Raw genomic sequence first — 21,078 nt, forward strand, 5'->3', positions numbered from 1 at the left:
AAAGTATGAAAACATGTCTATTTATCATGAGCAAGGCTTCAAATCATATTTTCCAAAGAGGCCCTTCTCTCAGTTGATGCCTCAATATTTTCAATGGATCATTAATTCCCATGTTTAATACAGTTGGACCTTGCTATAATGTTATATTTTAGAGTGGCTGCAAGTCAGCATTTCTGGTCCGGATGCAAGGATTCCTGAGCAATGGAAGCATTTCCATTCAACCTCTGATCCATAGTGTAACCACATTATACATGCTTTGTCTCTAGCAGACAAGCACTCGAAAGACCACCAGTTTGAATCCCCTTTGTGTTGTGCAAAACCTGAAGCACTTTTCAGTATTTGTGACTGTAATTAATAATAATAATAATAATAATCCTTGCAGTTGATATAGCGCTTTTCACATCTTCTAGACGTCCCAAAGCGCTTCACAGAATATAGTGTAAAGTGAATTGACTGTATATTTGTGGGCGAACGTGGCAGCCAATTGCGCACAGCAATGTCCCACAAACAGTCGTGGATTGAAAATGACCAATTTATAATTTTTTTTGGTGGAGGGATTATTATTAGGTGTGTGGAGTAAGGAAACTTGCCCAAGGGTTCGCTCTGCCTGGAATTGAACCCAGGTGTCTCACTTGCAAGGCGAGTGCTCTAACCACTGAGCTACAGGACTCCACAATTAACTCAAATGTATGCCATCTGTTTTCAGTGCACAAAATTTTAATTCATAAACATGTCACGTTTTTAACATACAGTTGGTTAATACATGCGTGTTAACATTAATGTTAAAAGTAGCCATTGATCACCATACATACTGACATGCAGTCTTTGCAATCATAGAAATGACCTGCTGTGATGTGTTGATTAATACCTCGGGTACTAAATGAACCATGTATTGAAATTGGTGACCTTATGATAATTAGCAAATTGACTGGTTCTTTGGTGTACCCCCCAAATCCTTCATAATATTCATACAGGGAAGTCAATCACACCACATATTGGATTGATCGTTGGTGAGGCACTGGCTTTATTGTAAAGTCTTTGCTTAGTTAAGCTTAATCTTTGCTATTAAGAAAACAAATGTGAGGAATTAACGCAAATGGGGAGAAGGGTAACAAAAAAATGAGCGTAAAAAGAAATAAAGGAAGAAAGTAGAAATGAACTTTGAAGAGCATTAATTCTGGGTAATGACAATAATAATAATAATCCTTGTCTTATAAGATCATTGAGCTGTCTCTATGTGCTTCACAGGATATACTGTGAAGTGGTATGACTGTATTTTACTCATATCGCTTTACAGGTCGATATCTTGGTCAAGTTTCCTTACTCTACAAGCTTGATAATAATGTCTCAAGAAAAAAAAACAATAATAAAATTGGTCACCTCGATCCACGACTGTTTGTGGGACACTGCTGTGCGCAATTGGCTGCCGCATGTCGCCCACAAATATACAGTCCAATTCACTTTACAGTATATTCTGTGAAACGCTTTGAGACGTCTAGAAGAAGTGAAAGGCGCTATATCAAATGCAAGGATTATTCTTATTATATTATTTTGTGGGATAGCCAGGGTTTTAAAAAAAATTGCAGACCTTTGTTTATTTGGTGCCATAATTCAGAGTAGATTTTCACTGACTCCATAAATGAAGTGAAGAATTCTCAAGTCAAGGTGAAGGAGTGGGATGTCCACGTCTATTTGGGTGAGAGCGAATTTCATGCTTAATTTGAGTTATTAGGGTGTTAAACGAAGCACAGCAATTTTGATTCAGGCAAATAAAATTTGTCTTAGGAAACTAGGAGAGCGCAATAAAGAGCCACATAAAGGTGATGTTCAGTAAATTCTAAATATTACAGCGTAAAGCAAAATATCCTTCACAACACAAATCAGCCAAGAGTCTATAATTCAGAATCTGGTTCAGAAATTGATCTCTTGTGTGAGACACAGTAATTGACAGCTTCCGTTGCTATTCATAGTACAACTGAGCCTATTGACAGCACATGCCATGCTGTGGGTATCGCAGAAACAGAGTAATCTGTGGCTTGCATTCACGGATTTCATCATTAAATACTCAATAAACCACTGAAACAACCTCATTATTTCCTGTAAGTGTCTACCAATTATTGTGGTTAGACGAGGCACCAAGTAATGGAACTCTTTAGACTGACAGAAATGTCACAAAGGAGCTGGGAAGAAAGAATGTTTTTTTTATTGTGGCTGATAATACTTGTGTGATATGATCATTGTCACGTTGAGAGAAGATGTAGTTAAAATTTAAACTGGTTTCTGGTGAAGCCACATTGACATTGATATATTCGACTTATTCAAATATTATACAAAGTAGATAATAATAGATTTCTTTTCGAAAATAATATTGTGAGATACAGTGCATGAATAATGTGAGACATGACATATAGTAAGTGTAGTATGCTTGGAAGAACCAGGCAACTTTGGATTGAAGGTTCCCCAAACTTTCCACTCTGTTGTAGGCTAACAGAGTAACATTTTTCGTCTAACAATTCCTATGTTCCTATGAAATGCAACTCCTGTGGTCAGGACTACATGCAGACCCCCTAAGCCTTGCTGGCAATGTATTCTGATATTAATGCTCTAGAGCCAAAGCACTTGGAGGGGATATCAGTTGCCAAATCTTGAGTTAAGGATAGCTATTAAGGGCATTCATATTGGCGGGAGCTCTTCAAAACTCTTCATCACAGCTGTCTGGACACCCACTGGATAGTTAAAAGTGGCAGAGGGCTTGTTTTTATTTTTAGTTGGGAGAATTGACTTGTTAATCTAAAATATTTAATTTTTAAAATGTTTTGAGGCAACAATCCGGTGAAGTTTGAAATCCGCTTCCTCTGTGGCCAGATTGCAAACATTTGATCCCAACGATTCTCCTCCTGAATGCTAAACAGCAACCTCTGCTGTGAAGTTTGCCCGTCTGTGTGTATTGAATGTAAAATAGGATTGGCTTCAGCTGTGAACTGTCCTTCAAAGTGTAATTGACAAACCTGCTGTCGCTCACTATCATATGTGAAGAATGTCACTCTAGCTCCTAACACACGTGAAACTTCACCTCACTGCCTTCAGGAGAGAGGGAGGGAAAATGCATACAATAAGAATGATACAGCAAGGAAACCGTCTAGTCCAACTAGTCTGTGCCAGGAAAAGAAAACCATAGGAGAAGACTGGCTAGGATTTGAATCCTGGATTTCCAGCTTACATGACAGGTGCCTTGGCACGATGTCCAGAAAGTTCAGTGTGGGATCCAAGTCCTTCCCCCCCTCCCATGCTAGCCAAGCCTTTTAAATTAATCTGAATATTGGAAAAATATGCTTCAGTGAATGGTCACAGAATCACAAGAACTGAAGAGATACACTGAAGGATGGGAGTTGGAGAAGGTGGGGTGCTGTTAACAATGGGAAGGTCCACCTTGTTTCTCAAATTGCCAGAGGTAAAACAGCACTCGTTCAAGACAAAATGTCAGTTGCCAACAGAGAGTTGTGAGCCTGATTGCTGTTGGCACCATTTGAGCACCTTTTGGGCAGGGGATCTGCCAGTTTCACATTCTTATCAATGACATCCGCGTGTGTGTGTGTGCTTGTGTCTTTGTTATATAAATGTTTTTATTCTGTATGCTGCGTACAGCAGAACATCAGAACGTGCTAACAATCATATCGCCTTCATACCATAACTATACTATATGCCACAGTCCCATTATACGCCTTTTCATGTTGGCGGAAGTGATTTAATGTAGAAAGACTGGTTTAGTGTGTGTGTGTGTGTGTTAACCATGCGTTTCAGGGAATACTGCAATGGACTGACTCCATCAAACAATAATACAGCATTCCTGGAGAGCTTCATTCATCTCATCGATCGGCAAACCCCCAATTCACCAAACTGTGAGTATCATTTCTCAGCAAAAGAATTATGTCCCCCTTTGTATCAGAATTCTTCCCCTCTTGTGTATTGGATCCAATGAGTTGGAATTGCTCCAACTATCTCATCGACTCGCAGGCAGACATTTGACCTTCTCTGATCAAAAGGAGTCAGGTATATTTGTGAATGTTCCTTATGACTTTTATTTGCTATTTGAACCCAAGGAGGACTCATGGTATTAGTGTTAACATTATTTCCTTAAAATTTAAGATCTTTCAAATGTTGGAGTTTCTTCAATTTCATGTCAATTTGTAAACCAGTTCTCCAAAAGTCCTCTGGAAATTGACTTTCAACTTGAATTCGAATTAAGATTATTCCAAGGATTATCTTAATTCTAAGGCTAGGGCAATAGGATTTCAACCCTCTAAATGTATTGAATTAGTGCATTGAATGACCAAATTATTATCATTTAAATTGTTGATCAACTAACTGGGAACAGATTGGGTTTTGAACCTATGAGCATATAGGCATAGACATAGTCACTTCATACCAAAATCATACATAGATGGAATTACCAGTCATTTAGGTTTGGATCTTAATTGTGGCAATGAGTTTCCACATATGACAGATGCTAGGTTGACCAAAAAAAAATTTGTTGATTCAGATTCTTTATTAAACAATCCAGTGCAGTATTAGATCCCATTCTGCCTGGAGAAATCCATGTCCCACACACATTTCAATCCTTGCATTTATCATAGCACGTTGTCACAACATCTCAAAGCGTTTGCAGGATTTTAGTGTATAGTGCCCGTATTTGTAGGTGAACAAAGCTGCGAATTTGCCCACAACCTACCGTAAACAATCATGTAACGAATGACCAATTTCATTTGATTGTTGGTAAGGGCATTGGGAAAAAAAACACGTTTGAATAGTGCCGTGGGATCTTTACATCTACTTGAGCAGGCAGTCAGGACCTTGGTTTAATGTTTCAGCTGAAGAATAGCACCTCCGACAATAATAATAATAATAATAATAATAATGCAGCACTCTATTGGAGTGTCAGTCTTCACTATGAATTCCAAGGCCAGCATGAGGCTTGAATCCATATCCTTCTGATTCAGAGGCAAGAGTGCCACGCGTGTCCGTGTCCCACACATTGCTGTTAAACACACATGGAATTTTTGGTATGATTTACTGCATTCTGGCCTGCTTCTAGCACCTCACCCACGTTCTACTCTTCAATTGTAACCCCATACAGTTTGTTGGCAAGTGATATAACCATGGGAGGCATTACAGCTGAGCTTAATCCTACCCTTATTTTGTGTTCATCGTGCACATTATCCTGCAGGATGTATTGGATAGTAATCAGGAGCAGAAACCACTGCTGATTTTTTCCTTGTCCTCCCTCAGGAGGCGATCAACTAAATCAATGTTAAACAAGGATTGAACCCTGTCTTTATGTAAAGATTATTCCTATGCCACATGCTGCATTTATTTGCCTATCCTTGAGGATCTCCATAAATCATAATAAATAAAGGTTAATCTCCGCTTAACCTTTAGGATTTGCCTATTTAAAAAGATGATCTATTGAAACATGGATTGAAGAAAATAGGATGAAATAGAATAAAACAAGCTTATATTTGTTATAATGTAAATATGAAGCCCTGTAATTTACTATTTATCAAACAACTTGTTTCTTCTAACATGTTCTACCCAGTTTATTTTGATAATAATCCTACAACAATACTTGCATCTAGCCCTTCCCCCCCACATAGTGAAACAGCTCCACGCACCACCTCAATTCTCCAGGAGATGTATAAAAATAATATAATAATTCTTACATTTAATATAGCGCCTTGTCACGTGGACAAGAAACCTTAAAGCACTTCACAGAATACATTGTATATTGTGGTGTGACTGTATTTTGTGGGTGAACATAGCTTTGTGATGTAGTATAATATCAACGAAACTTCCTGAGCTATGTTGAAAAGGCAGATAGGTTGGACTGAATGGATACCTCTTTTAAAGAGCCAGCACAGACATGATGGGCTTTGGCTTCTTCTATGCTGTAAATTTCTATGGTTCCCATGTTACATAGAAACAGGCCATTCAACCCTGGCCAGTGTCCATACTCCACACTTCCTAATCCCCTCCTCTCTCTCCCTTTTCCCTTCTCCCTCATGTAGGTGCTCTGAGATGCTACTCTGTGTGGGGTGGGTGGGACTATATAAGTGCAAGTTGTTGTTGTACGCTATGTGGACAGTGGTCACAATTTCTCAGTTCGCACTTTGAAATCTCTCGCTTTTACAGTCATGTATCACCTTCCTGTTTAGTCATCCTGCTTAGAGCTGACAGTAAAGGTCAGTTCTGTCTGCAGAAATAGATTAATAAACACTTAAATGTCAAGTGCTGAAGTTGTGACTGCAATGTAACAGTGTAGGATACCATAAGAACTTTTTTTTTAAAAAAGTGAGAATTTTATTTCCTTTTTCGTGTCTGTGTCTCAGTGAGTCTGCAATAATGGTGTGACAATTGTGTGTGAGAACACTTGGTTGATAAAGGTGACTAGCTGATGTATTAACTACTGCACAAAATTACATTTGTGTAGTGCCTTTCACGTTGGGAGCGGACAGGTTGATATGGGGTCAGCAGGTCACAGAGATAGGGAGGGGCACGACCATGGAGGGGCCTTGCAAGCAAGGACGAGGATTTTGAACTCTATCCTCTAGGGGATGGGGAGCCGGGTGAGGGTAGGGGTCACGGAGCCTGGTGCGGGAGAGGACATGAGCTGCAGAGTTCTGGATGATTTGCAGCTTGTGGAGGGAAGAGTTGGCGTAGTCAAGCCTAGATGTGATGAATGTGTGATTGAGGGTTTCAGCGGCCTGAGGCAGTGGCGGAGCTGAGCAATGTTGCGGAGGTGGGAGATGGCAGAGTGGGTCATGGCAAGGACGTGGGATAGAAAGGGCAGTCACACAAGACCCAAGGTTCCGGACTGGCTCAGTGAGGTGGAGTGTGCATCCCCAGATGGTGATGCTGTCAGCGCCTGAGGTGAGGAGGCTGTGACGAAAGCCAATCAGAAGAGCTTCAGTCTTGTTGACGGTCTCATCCAGGACTTCATGTCTGACTTAATTTTGTAATTGAACTGAGGCGTGTGGAGTAAGGAAACTTGCCCAATATTAAGCCCTGCCTGGGAATCGAGCCCAGGTTCTTTTGCCTGCAAGGCAAATGCTCTAACCACTAAACTACAGGACTCCATATATAGGCTGAAAGCCTGAAGTTCATGTTCCTACCCGTTCCCACCAATGGACCACTAACAAACAGCTGTGTCAATTAGGATTTTTTTTAAAAAAGAAAGCTTCACTTGTGTTTTTATAAAACCAAAGATGGTAATGATTAATTTGCGAGAGAGCTGGAGGGAGAAACTATTATCCCAACGTTGGGGGAGAGGTTAGCTACTCAGTTCCAAACCAGCTATTAAGTGAAAACTTTTAAATGTATTTTCTGTAATATAGTTTAATTAACAGAATGCATTTCAAAATATTGTAATTTCTCTCCCTCCTCCCTCCTCCATTATCATATGATCAGAATTTCCATTCCTGTCAATGCCTGAGTCGGTGTTTCATCATTGATGAAATTTCATCCCCAGAACATGCTAGATGAAAAAAGACCAAGACCATCTAGTTCACCTTCCACCTTCCTGGGGGTCACATGCCCATATATCCCAAACTACCTATATACTAAATCCCATAATCTTATTTCCTAAAAGTAAACTATCTAATCTGTGTTTGAAAGAATCAACACTTCCTGCTTCAGGTGTCTCGCATATTCCACAGGTTCACTATTCGCTCACTGAAATAGTGTTTCCGTAGATTTTTTCAGAACTTATTCCCCCTTCAATCACAGGCCGTGTCCTCTGGTTTTACTATTCTGGATAAGTTGAAACAGCCTAGCATGATCTATGTTGTCTTGCCCCTTTAGAATCTTAAAGACAGCAATCATGTCGGCTCTCAATCTTCTCTTTTCCAGCATGAACATTACTTAGTCGCTCCTCATAATCCAGTCCTTCCATTCCCTCAATCATTTTGGTTGCCCTCTTTCTCGATTTCTCCAATCTCCTTTTTGAACTGCAGCAACCAGAACTGTACACAGTATTTTAAGTATGGCCTCAGCAATGATTTATACAGTGGCAGGATTACCCCAGTATTTCGGCTTGCTATTGATCTTTTAGAAACTTTTGGAAATAATTGGGCCCAAAGCCCCTATCGAAAGGCCTTCATTTAACATGTCATTAAAATGATTCATGCTGCTTAGCCAAATGTTGTGCACAGGGATAAATATTTTGTTTCATGTTCAGTTGGGTTTATTTAGCAGTGGAACAACTGTATTGAGCTGGCTGTTCAGTATGCAGGCTGCACTCACTCCTCTGTCCTATGCTTTGCTGTCGTCAAGGATCTGTGTGCCAAACAGCCCAAGGCGATGTGTAATCCGTTCAGTTGATTCATTGAAGACAAGGTTGCTGTTTCTGAACAATGTGCGGTGCCCTTTCTTAATGTGACAGAATGTAAAAAGACAAAGCAAAGCACCGTAACAAAGAGTGGAAGAACCAAGGGAGCTCCGTTTAACTGAGCTGTGTGTCTCTCTGCCTTAACCAGTTAGCAGAATGTCAGGCAGTGATAACGAGGAGCAATGGGTGGGGTGGGTAGAATGCTCACTGTGTCCTAACAAAAGAAAACTAAAAATAATCATTCATATTTAACTTGTTTCACGTTTTTATAGATATACGTTGAATACTTTCATGTGCTGTCATAAAATAATATTTCTGCTTCAAAAATTGCCTGCAAATTCTGTCTCTGTTAATAGGATACTGTGCACTAAAGTTTTCTCTGTGAATCCATAGATTTCACCCATTGTATTTTTACAGCTGCACGGTTGAAAGCAATTGCGTTTATTAAAAACTACCAAGGACGTCATGCCATCAAAGTATTAAGCCAGTGCCCCCCCAGCTTGCCCCTTTCCCAATCGTTGTCCGTGCCCAGCCATTTCTGGTCTGGCGTGAAGGGCGCTATATAAATGCAAGTTGTTGTTGCTGGTTGGGGCGTCTGATTGACTGATGGATCTGTCAATCAAGCCAATCGCTCACCTGTCTTAAAGGGGATGATCCCTTAACTGAGTTTTACTTAGCCCCCACCACCACCCCCCCAAGAGTTGGCCATAGAAGGTTGACTTAATTCCGACATTCCCATTGTCGACGGATTCACCTTAGAGTGAGGACAGCTCCAAGAAGACCCCACTTCGTCTCCAAACTTCCTGGTTGTTAGGTTGGTGCTGACATCACTTCCAGTGTGGACTGGCTGGCTTCCTGTGCACAGCTGCTGGGTGTAGGAAGCTTACAGGAAGCCCAAACTGTATCGCAGGGTTCATAGATTTGATTGTAGCATGCCCAGCAACACACAGGCTATTGTTTTACGATGCACTTCCTATTTTTCAGCACAAACGAGCTCAGAATGCATCCCATTGCAGCGGAACCACAATTAATGTTGGATCCCTTGCCTTCATTCATCTTTCATGAATAGTTGCAAAACAGACACGTAAAATAATTTGTAGTTGTCGTGGAGATTTCATCTGAGCAACACTTTCATATTCTTACTGCGAAATTGAATGAGGAGAGTGGAAAGGGAAACTAATTCAGATCAGTACAGGATGCCAGTGTTCTTATTACCTTGAAGACCAATCTCGTAAGGCAACGATCCTCAATAATTGTTTTTTCCAAAAGAATGCTTGCTGAGATTCAGTCATTTATTGATATGATTGTTCCCGTTGTGTGACCAGGCAAATCAAACGTAATTAACGTTGCAGTGAATTATCGGGATTTGATTTGATTCGATTTGAAATGTGGTCGTAATATATAGGTAGCTGAGCATATTATGTGGACTGTTTAGAATAACCCAGATTCCTTGATACTTGTTCATCCAAAGCAACATTAGATGATGAGCAATGCTCAATATTAATAGAAAAATCATCTCGAAAGATGTTTCAAAGCATTTGACAGGATTTCCTATAAATTGTAGTAACCGTGTAGTTTGTAGGCGAATGTGGCAGCCAATTTGTGCACGTCAATACCCCACCAACAGCCACAAAGTGAATCACCAGTTTTTTCTGGGAGATTGTTGGTCAGAACACTGGGAGAAATTACCTGTTTGAGATCTACTGCAAGATAAATAATGGACTGAACTGCCTCAGTTACAGTCTACTGGAAATTGGAATACAAGGGATCAAGAAACAATGAGTTGAAAGGTCTCCTTAAAACTAAAGATCAAATAAAAACTTCAGCTAAAATGAAATACAACAAAGTTGCATGAGAAGCAGACACTCGCACTCCTGCTACATCGACCATATTGCTCCTGGAGTAAAATGTGATCATAATAATACAAATAGTCCTTACGTTTGGCACAGAGCCTTTTCACATTGGGAGGACTTCTCAAAGCACTTTATGGGACGTACTGTGAAGTGTGTCTTGTGGATGGCCGTGGGCCAAAATGGATATGCAGCGAGCGGCAGGTAGCATTCAACATGGGGCAATGAATGGGCAGTGAGTGGCAGGAGGCAGGAAGTGTACTGCAGCAGGCAATAGTGGGCGAACAGTGGGCATACAGCATGGGCAGTGGATGAATGGCAATGGGCAAGGGTTAAGCGTGGAGTGATGAACAGCAACAGTTATTCAGTGAGGCAAATGGGGTGTAGTAAGCAGTGGTTGAGCATAATAATAATTCTTGCATTTGATATAACACCTTATCACAACTTTGAGATGTTTCAAAGTGCTTCACAGAATGTACTGTAAAGTGAATTGGCCGTATATATTGTGGGCGAAACGCAGCAGCCAATTGTGCACAGGAGTGTCCCACAACAGTCGTGGATTGAGTGGCCAACTGATTATTATTTTTTAAAAATTATCTTATAATGTGATTAGATTATTTTTTGAGTTGATGCATCTCTGGTCCTATTAGTTCACTGAACATGACTGGGTTTCAGAAGCTGAGTTTCAGAAGCTTAGATTTGAGTCCGCTTTCAAGGCAATTGCTTTGTTTTTCCTCTGCCCCAGTAACCAATTGTTACATCATGTAGGCATTTATTCCAGCAAATTGATCCCATATGCCAGTACTGACCAATTTGGATCCAACATGTGTTTCAAATGGTGCACTGTGGTGTTGTTGAGCAAACATAAAAGCAATAAGGCAAGCAGTGACCATTTTAAATTATAATTTCTGGGATATTTTAGGCTAAACAATATTTGGCCTTTTAAACAATATTTATGCAAAAATATAAATGAAGTGCAGTGAACTTTAAATAATTAGGGTTTGTTTTCCAGTTATTTTTCCCCATTTCCCAAAATATGTAGTGTTAAAAATTGCAATGTGCAATGTGATCATTATCAAAATGTTAGGCAAGTTTTCTTGCTCCACACCCCTCTGTTTACCTAGCAGTAAGTAGGAACCTGGATGTTAGTCAATTAGCAGATCGCTTATCGGGGGGGGGTAATAATCCCTTCTAAAATAAATTAAAAATGCATAATAATTTGGTCACTCAATCCATGACTGTTTGTGGGACACTGCTATCCAGTGGTTTAAATCCACTCACTCCAGGCTTAAAGCGGTTTAACTCATTAAATTAAAAAAAATTAAAAATTCCCTTGCCTCCTTCAAGACGCATCTTAATGCCCTCGTCTTTGACTGTGCTTTCGATCACCCTACGTCCCCACTGCCCTCCACTATTCCTGACCCCCAGGTCGGGTACAAAACTTTGTCTGTCCTGCGCCTTGGGACGTCTTCCCGACGTGAAAGGCTCTATACAAATGTAATTTTGTTAACTCTCAATTCAAAAGCTACATCTCAACTAGCAGTGCATTTTAGAGCTGAGGTGGTTTTTTGTGGTAACTATTTTTCTTAGGGCATTCTCGTTGAAATGTAATTGTTGCATGAAGAAGCGGTTCAGTGGATATGCTACGAAGATTTTTCAGATCGACTACATTTTATCCAGAGTTTATTGTGATGTCATTTTGTTGTAGTTACAGAAATTCTGCAGCAAGGAGAGCATTCACTGATAAAACAGACGTGTGCTTATCAGGACAGGATGGCACTTTATTTTCTATTTAGACATTATACCTTATCATAAAGCCCCAAGGCTTAACAGTATCCTTGTCCCTTAAACAGAAAAAATGGATTTGGGATTAAATGTATTGTCATTGATATCATCAAATTCATGTATTATCTGGGGAAAAACAGCTTCCTGTTTGAAAGCTAGTGGCAGGTTCTGAACGTGAACCTAGATCTCTGGACGTTCATACACAAACAGGCTGGTTAATTGTTAGAAATAAATCAAGAACTGAATAATACAATGATAATATTTGGAAGTAAAACATCAGATTTTGCTGGTTGCAATTCCACAATAATGCTCACAGCTCTGCTATTGGTCTTGTTATAGTACTCATTTGTCACAATGCCTTTAATGGCCGGGAGCCTAGAGCTAATAATCTATTACACCTCTGCATCATGTTCTCTATGAGCTGCTTGCAAGGGAAACAGAGCAATGGGTGTACAATACCTACATTCATTAAAAACACGTGAAAGGTGCTATACAAATGTAATTTTGTTGTTGTTTACATAGAATGCTATAGCACGGAAACCAACCAGTCCTTGCCAACTCAGGAGCTTTTGAAACTTAAAAGGTTATCTTTTAAAAACCTGCTCTGCATTTTTTGCAATTAAAATTCAGGGAGCGTACAGTATTTATATAAATCACACATGCCGCCTACAAATGCACTTGTACAGTTGCTTTTAGTTTTTTTAAAGTTTGCATAGATGCAATGTAAAGCGTCACATTGTACTGCTGTGTTGTAATCAAAAACCTTCAGTATCTTTTGTGAACACATTTTCCTCAAAAATGAAACGTTAGTCATATCGGTTTCCATCTGTCAAAGCATGCAATGTGTTGCCTAATTTAACGTGAGGACCTTTCATGACTGAAGGTTAGAGACTGTGGAATTTAGTACAGACTCCCCAGGGAAGCATAGAATAACATTCTTCAGGGTCTAGTAATTGCTTCAACTGTTATCCCTCTCCTTTTAGAAGCAAAAGTTCATATCAGCGAATACCACTGAAAGAAAAGACAGCTTAAGTCGTGTTGACCAAGACCGTCACAGCAAAGTTACTGGATCATAGTTTACTGACATCTTCCTTTACCACATGCCCAAGACATTTGGGACCAATTGATGCTTCTCACAGATGATTCACGTGACCTCTGTGGTCTGTGCCTTTATGTTGGCTGCTGTTGTGTTTGGAGAAGTTCTGGGAAATGCAGCCTTTTAAATGTTCCTTCAGACAGATGTTGGGAGTTGGAGCTTTGTCTCCGTTTTATTGGAGAATGAAGAAAAACAGTGCAGCTCCATTCGAACATGGTTCTTTATAGCACAATTTTCTTATAATTTGGTTGCTCTGTGCTCCCTGTTCACTGCTCTGCAACCAGCTTTCACACCATGATTGCCAATGGCTAGGTCACTGCCGATGTCACTTCTTGATTACCTGCTCGTGCACAAAGCAGGATGTAATGACTGTGACAACCTGAAGTTGGCCATGGTCCTTTAAGCATAAGGAGAATGCCGGCCAGCTGAATGCGTGCCACATTCTTAACTCCTAAACAAATTTTGAGCTGCGAGGATATTTATAAACTGTAATCAAGACATTGGCAATTTGTTAGTACTGCATTTGCATCAGAATCTTTTTCCTTAACAACAGCATAATCACTTTATACCACAGCTTATTAAATCACTTGGTGATACAATCTAAACCGCAGCAGAAAGGATGAATAGAACAACAACAATAACAAGATTCTATTTATAGAGCGCCTTTCATGTCGGGAGGACGTCCCAAGGCGCTGTACAGTTGGATCGGGACCCGAGCAATGGGGAAATGGTGAGGGTGAGGGGAGGGAAGGGAGGGAGCGCGGAGGGGGAAGAGAGTCGAGAGGGGAGCTGAAGGCTCAGTCAAAGAGAAAGGTCTTGAGACCGGCCTTGAAGGAGGAAAGGGAGGAGGCGGCAAAGGCACTGGGGGATAGAGTTCCTGAGCCTCGGGGCTGAGAGGCTGAAGGCCCGGCCACCGATAGTAGGGCGGTTGGGGCGGAGGATGTGGAGCAGACCGGAGCCAGAGGAACGGAGGGTACGGGCAGGTAGGTAGGGGGATAGAAGGTCAGAGAGGTAGGAGGGAGCAAGGCCGTGAATGGCCTTGTAGGTGAAGATGAGGACCTTGAATTCGATCCTCTGGGAGATGGGGAGCCAGTGGAGGTGAGCGAGGGTGGGAGTGATGTGGTCGCGAAGCCTGGTGCGGGACAGTACACGAGCTGCAGAGTTCTGAATGACCTGCAGCTTGTGGAGGGAGGTGCCGGGAAGGCCGGCGAGGAGAGAGTTCCCATAGTCCAGCCTTGAGGTGATAAAGGCGTGGACCAGAGTTTCAGCAGCGTGAGGGGTGAGGTAGTGCCGTAGTCTGGCGATATTCCGGAGGTGATGGAAGGCGGTGCCAGTTGTGGCGCGGATATGAGGGAGATAGGACAGCTCAGGGTCGAACAGAACACCGAGGTTCCTGACTGGCTTTGAGAGGTGGAGAGTGCAGCCTTGGATGCTGATGCTGTCAGCGCCTGAGATGAATAAACTTCTGACTGGTGAGATACGTCAGTGGGATGATACATTTGGTGCTATTAGTCTGATGCCGTGTGTCTATATAAGTCAGAAATCCCATTAGCTATTGGAAATCCAAACAACAATTATACTGTCCACTTGAGAGGCAGACAGATTTAGTACCAGATGGTGCTTACACATCTACCCGGACTTCATAAAAACAAAAGTCAGTAATTAATGACAATAATCCTTCCATTTAATATAGCACCTTTTATATCAGGAAGACATTTCAAAGCACTTCACAGAATGTATTGTAAAACAGTCACTGTACTTTGTAGGCAAACATGAAAACAATTTGTGTACAGCAATGTCTCACCAACAGCCTTGGAGTGAATGGCCAGTTTCAGTAGATACTACAACGGGGGTTCAATGGTATACTGAGCCAGTTCTGCAATAACATCAATATTTAATACAGTATTAAAAATAGAGAAAGAGATAGAGGGGAATGTTATTGCTTTTTATAATTCTTTATAATCCTTTGATTAACAATCTTGGCATTTTTAATGTTGAGATGTTCCAAGGTGCTTCATAGGGAATTGCTGGCAAGTTGAAGTTGTAATGGGGGATAAGGACATGGCACAGTCCCTAAATGGGTACTTTGCATCTGTCTTCACCCTAGAAGACACAACAAGTCTGCCAACAGTAGATATGCACCAAAGGGATAAGGACAGAGAGCAACTTAGGGAAATTTTCATTAGTAGAGAATTGGTGCTAGGGAAACTGTTAGCACTAAAAAGTAATAAATCCCCTGGTCCGAATGGCTTGCATCCCAGGGTTTTAAAAGAGGTAGCTTATGAGATGGTGGAGGCCTTATGTCTGATCTTCCAAAATTCCTTGGATTCTGGAACAGTCCCCATGGATTGGAAGATGGTAAATGTCACACCACTATTTAAAAAAGGTGGAAAGGAAAAGATGGGGAACTATAGGCCAGTTAGTCTCACATCAGTGATAAGAAAATTTTTAGAATCGTTGATTAAGGATGTGGTAGTGCGGTATTTAGGGGAGCACAATGTAATTAGGCCAAGTCAACATGGCTTTACAAAAGGGAAGTCATGTTTAACAAATCTCATTGAATTTTTTGAGGATATTTCCAGTAAACTAGATAAGGGTGAATCAGTGGATGTGGTCTATTTGGACTTCCAGAAGGCATTCGATAAGGTGTCGCATAAAAGGTTAGTCCAAAAGATAAGGGCCCATGGAATTGGGGGGAACATATTAACATGGATTGGGGAATGGTAAGAAACAAAGAGTAGGGATAAAGGAGTCCTTTTCAGATTGGCGGGATGTGACTAGCGGAGTGCCACAAGGATCAGTCCTTGGGCCTCAGCTATTTACCATCTACATCAACGATCTAGATGAGGACATTGAAGTTAATATATCTAAATTCACGGATGACACAAAACTAGGAGGAAGTGTCAACACAGAGGACGACATTAAAAAAATGCAGCGAGACATAGATAGGTTAGGTGATTGGGCAGGTAGGTGGCAGATGAAGTATAATGTAGGGAAGTGCGAAGTCATCCACCTAGGTAGCAAAAACAGTAGAGCGGGTTATTTTTTAGAAGGGGAGAGATTGGAATGTGTTAGCGTCCAGAGGGACTTGGGTGTCCTTGTACACCAATCACAGAAAGTTAGTCTGCAGGTGCAGCAGCAATTAGGAAGGCGAACGGTATGTTAGCATTCATTATGAAAGGATTAGAGTATAAGAGTAGGGAAGTCTTGCTGCAACTGTATAGGGCCCTGGTGAGACCACACCTGGACTACTGTGTGCAGTTTTGGTCTCCTTATTTAAGGAAGGATGTACTTGCCTTGGAGGGGGTGCAGCGTAGATTTACTAAGTTAGTGCCAGGGATGAAGGGATTGAGTTACAAGGATAGGCTGACCAATTTGGGCCTATGTTCTCTAGAATATAGAAGAATTAGAGGGGATCTTATAGAAACCTATAAGATCATCAAAGGGCATGATAGAGTAGATAGTGGGAGATTGTTTCCCCTGGTTGGAGAAACTAAAACCAGGGGTCACAACCTTAAAATCAGAGGCCAGCCCTTTCTTTACTCAAAGGGTGGTGAATGTATGGAACTCACTACCCTAAAGGGCTGTTGACGCTCAATCCTTGAACATATTCAAGACTGAGATAGATATATTTCTTATTGCAAAAGGGGTTAAGGGATATGGAGATAAGGCAGGGTCAGGTTATTATCTGGAGTTAGATTAGAAGATCAGCCATAATTGAATGGCAGGGCAGGCCCGAAGGGCCGAATGGCCTACTCCTGCTCCTACATGTTATGTTAAGTATAATGACTATATTTGCAGACACCTGGAGCAGAGAATCTGTGTTCAGCAAGCTCTCGCAAACAGCCATGAAGCAAAAGACTAATTTATCTACAGAATTGTTCGCAAGAGACTGAGAGGAAGTCTGTACACTTTATTAATTTTTAACAGGAGTTCTGATTGTAATACTCCCTCATTTAACCGCTGTGCGATAATTATCAAATCCCATTTAGCTCACAATTTTCCTCCCCAAAGTTAACAGAGCTCAGTTAAATCTTTTCACACACATTTGTTTGTCTAGTGTCTTTGGTTGTTTGGCTGTAACAATGCTGTTCAGTGAGTTAGCAATATAATAATAATAATACTTTAATTTGATGTTGCACCTATCACATCATCGAGATCTCTCAAAGCGCATCACAGAATATACTGTAAAGTGAATTGACGGTAATTTTATGGGCAAAACGCGGCAGCCAAATGCGCACAGCAGTGTCCCACAAATAATTGTGGATTGAGTGACCAAATTCTTCTTATTATTTATTTTTGATGGGATTATTACCCCCCAGAAAAGCAATCTGCCAATCGACAAGGAACCAGGTTCCTACTTATTGCTAGGTAAACAGAGACGTACGGAGTAAGGAAACTGGTCCAACGTTTCGGCCTACCAGGAATTGAACCCAGATCCTCTCACTTGCAAAGCGAGTGCTCTAACCACTGAGCTACAGGACTCTAATAAGGAGCCTGTCTTTGCTGAGGGGGGACTGAGAAAGAGGAAGAGAAGACACAATACAGAATTTTTTATGACCTGTTTATTTTTCATATTCCAAATACAATATAAATGCCTCAAAAGATATGTACTGAAACTAATCTTATTATGTCAGCAGCAAATAGCTCTTCATGCTGTGCAGAAATTCTCAGAAATCTGGAATTTTAGCAATATACCAAAACAGGCAATAACTTGTGTGTTGTTTTTATAATGTGGGAAATATTTGAATGAAGAGCAGAAATGGCTGTGGGTGAGAACAGCCTATGGGGTTTGAAACCAAAAACTGAATCCCCACATTGACATTATTCTGTGACAGTCACAATACTGATTATAACACATTTGGTTTGCCAATGGATCAGCACACCACTGCATTGGAAATGAATATCATGAGCCTGCTCAGATAGTAGATTATCCATAACTCTGCAGCCCCTGTCCTCTTCTGTACCAGGCTCTGTGAGCCTATCACCCCCCATTCTTTCTTGGCTCCACTGGCTCCCCATTCACTCACCCTGAACCATCTCCGCAATCTACAAAATCTCTCAAACACACAGTCACCAAACTTTACAGTATATTCTGTGAAACGTTTTGAGACGTCTCGAAGACGTGCTAAGGCGCTATGTCAAATGCACAGATTATTATTATTTTCATACAAGGATTATTATTGTTATGTCCACACACGCTCTTTGACACACACTCTTGCACTCTCTATCTCTCACACACACTCACGCTCTCTCTCCCTCTCTCACACACTCAAAACTACACTTTACAGTATATTCTGTGAAGAGCTTTGAGATGTCTAGAAGATGTGATCAGGCGGTATATCAAATTCGAGGTTTAATATTATTATTAATTTCCTTCAACCTGGCCATTCCCTTTGCTCAGCCGACACTGGCCTACTCCACATTCCCCGCGCTCTCTGTGTCACTCTAGGTGGGAGGGCTTTCAGCCACTTGCTGCCTGCTCTCTGTAACTCCAGTCCTGTCTGATTTGTCTCTTTTTGCCAGTTCTGTGGTAGATCAGGTCTTTAATATGCTTGCCTATTGTTATCGCATTTACTGTAAAATACCTTAAGATGAAAGCGCTTCAGTGAACCAAAGTCCTTTTCACAGTTCCAATATTTTATAAACTTATGAATATTTAAAGGAATTTTTTTTTATATACTTGGAGCATAATATTCCATCCTTGTTCTGTCAGAGAAGTATGAACCTTTGTCACACAGCTGAGTGTGATGAACATGGTGCGGGGAAAAGGAATCAATGTTACACAATGATCTTACAATTATTTGCCATAATGTTCATTGCAGTTTTTTTTATTACTTTTAATCTTTTTAAAATCTGTACCACTCTTCTTCCTTCTCCACCGAGTCTAAGACAGCACTGGTGGAGGGATTAGAGTCAGTTGTTAGAGGCTGGCAATAAACTAAAAAACTTTGCTGGTAAAATAAATGTATATCATAAAGAGAGAGGATCCATGGAAATCCGCATTTTATATTTTTNATATTTTATATATATATTATATTCGTATCTGTCCACTGTATCTCACAAACAATTGGGCTCTCGAAACAAAATACGTTGATGTTTCACAACTTTAAATATTCAAATTGGCTGGTGTTTAACGTCTGCTTGTGTGGGTCTGTGTTTGTTTTCTGCATTCACTTTTCGTTCCCTTTTTTCTCCTAGGTAAAACTGATCTGATCAACAATCTGCTGCTCGATGCAGGATTTACAAGCGAACTTGTTACCAAATATTGGTCCAAACAAAAGCCGTAAGTACTCACTATAGTTCACTTGATCTGCACTATGCAAGATAGGAAACTTAATGCTTCATGGTTTATTGCGCAGTGAAACTGAGTATTTATATGTATGTACGTGTGTGTGTGTGAAGTTAGAGGATAAATATTAGACACTGGTTGTTTACAGAAAGTAAAACACTGAAGTGCATAGCCTTGTTACTCAGAACCATAAGTACTGACTACTTTCTGGAAACTGGAAGAATACCACACTGCCTTGTGGAGATTCCACTTTGACATGACCCACTTCTGTTAGAAAACATCACAATATAGACCTCACTGTGATCTTAAAAAAACTTTTTAATTCACTCAAATCTGCTTCTATACTGCGAAGAAGAAAAGGTTAGAGTTATAATTACACCTGGTGCCCAAATGTCTTATTTTGTAAACTATGTGTGAATCACTGCAATTAATAGATTTTTTTCTAACACATTTAAGTTTGCAAACAGGTTGACAAATTGACACACTGGGCTGGTTGACATTCACAGGCTGGGCTGGTTGTCACACTTGGTCTATGCAGTTTTCTTTCACCTCAGGAACCAGGTTTTGAAATGCTGCTGAGATTGATGTGATCTGTGCAGGTTGCAAGAATTCTAAATGAGTTGGGATTGAGCAATTTCATTCCAGCTCTTTGTCAGAAAACTATCCATAATTCTTAAAGAATCGGTTTTTACACTCCTTTAGAAAGCTCATATGAGGCAGTAGGGAGCATATTCATAACCAGTGGTGCAGAGTTGAGGAAGCTTTACTCTACATTTCATTTGTTCCTGCCCTGAGAGTTCTCACAGTTACCACAGGTTATAAAAAAGAGTTGCCAACAATTTGGTCTCCAGCATTCCTTACCTTAATGAATAAAAATACATTCACCGGAATGTTTTCAGGATTTATAATTTCTCAGACGGGAAGGTTCACCCACAAAATATACAGTCAATTCACTTTACAGTATTATTTTGTGTAGCGCTTTGAGACTCTCACAATAATTATTATTAGTATAGAAGGCAAATGTTTTCAGGAGTTCCTCAGATAGGAATTCATAATAATCTTTGCATTTTAGTGAACGCTGCAGCATATTTTTGTGTGGCAATGTCCCACAACAGCCATGCAGTGAATGCAATTTTATTTGGGGGATTGGTGGCCAGGACATTGGGAGAAACACCTTTTTCTTTTCGATTGGTGCCAGGTATCTTTAATGTCCACCTGACCAGGCAGACAGAGCCTCAGTTTAACACATCATCTGAAAGACACTTCCGACAATGCAGGGCTCCCCCTAGCGCTGCACTGGTTAGCATCAGTTGTATTGACATGTGTGCTTTACAACAACAACAAAATTACATTTGTATAGCGCCTTTCACGTCGGGAAGACGTCCCAAGGTGCTGGACAGACAGAGTTACGGACCTGAGCTGAGGGTCGGTGAGGTAGAGGGAAGGGAGGGAAGCAGGGAGATCGACAGCACGGTTGAAGAGGAGAGTCTTGAGGTGGGTCTTGAAAGTGGCGAGGGAGGGGGCGAGATGGAGTTCCAGAGGGTGGGGGCAGAGTGGCGGAAGGCCCACCCGCCGATAGTGGGGCGAGTGAGGCGGGGGACGTGAAGCAGGCCGGAGCCCCCTGAGCAGAGGGAGCGAACAGGATGGTAGACGGTTAGGAGGTCGGAGAGGTAGG

General features: G+C 41.0%; 1 protein-coding gene across 5 annotated transcripts in view; it reads left to right on the top strand.

Annotated features, from left to right (window-relative positions):
* Window positions 1–21,078, top strand: part of LOC103177010 (voltage-dependent calcium channel subunit alpha-2/delta-1) — a 418,878-nt gene that overhangs the window by 363,268 nt on the left and 34,532 nt on the right. For all 5 annotated transcript variants that reach the window (XM_007890933.2, XM_007890935.2, XM_007890934.2 and 2 more), the window contains 2 exons: window positions 3,802–3,899; window positions 19,313–19,397. In XM_007890933.2, coding sequence (XP_007889124.1) covers window positions 3,802–3,899; window positions 19,313–19,397 — 183 coding nt within the window. The remainder of the gene's footprint in view (window positions 1–3,801; window positions 3,900–19,312; window positions 19,398–21,078) is intronic.

The sequence above is a fragment of the Callorhinchus milii genome, unplaced genomic scaffold (genome assembly GCF_018977255.1).
Source record: "Callorhinchus milii isolate IMCB2004 unplaced genomic scaffold, IMCB_Cmil_1.0 Scaffold5, whole genome shotgun sequence".
NCBI classification, from domain to species: Eukaryota; Metazoa; Chordata; class Chondrichthyes; order Chimaeriformes; family Callorhinchidae; genus Callorhinchus; species Callorhinchus milii.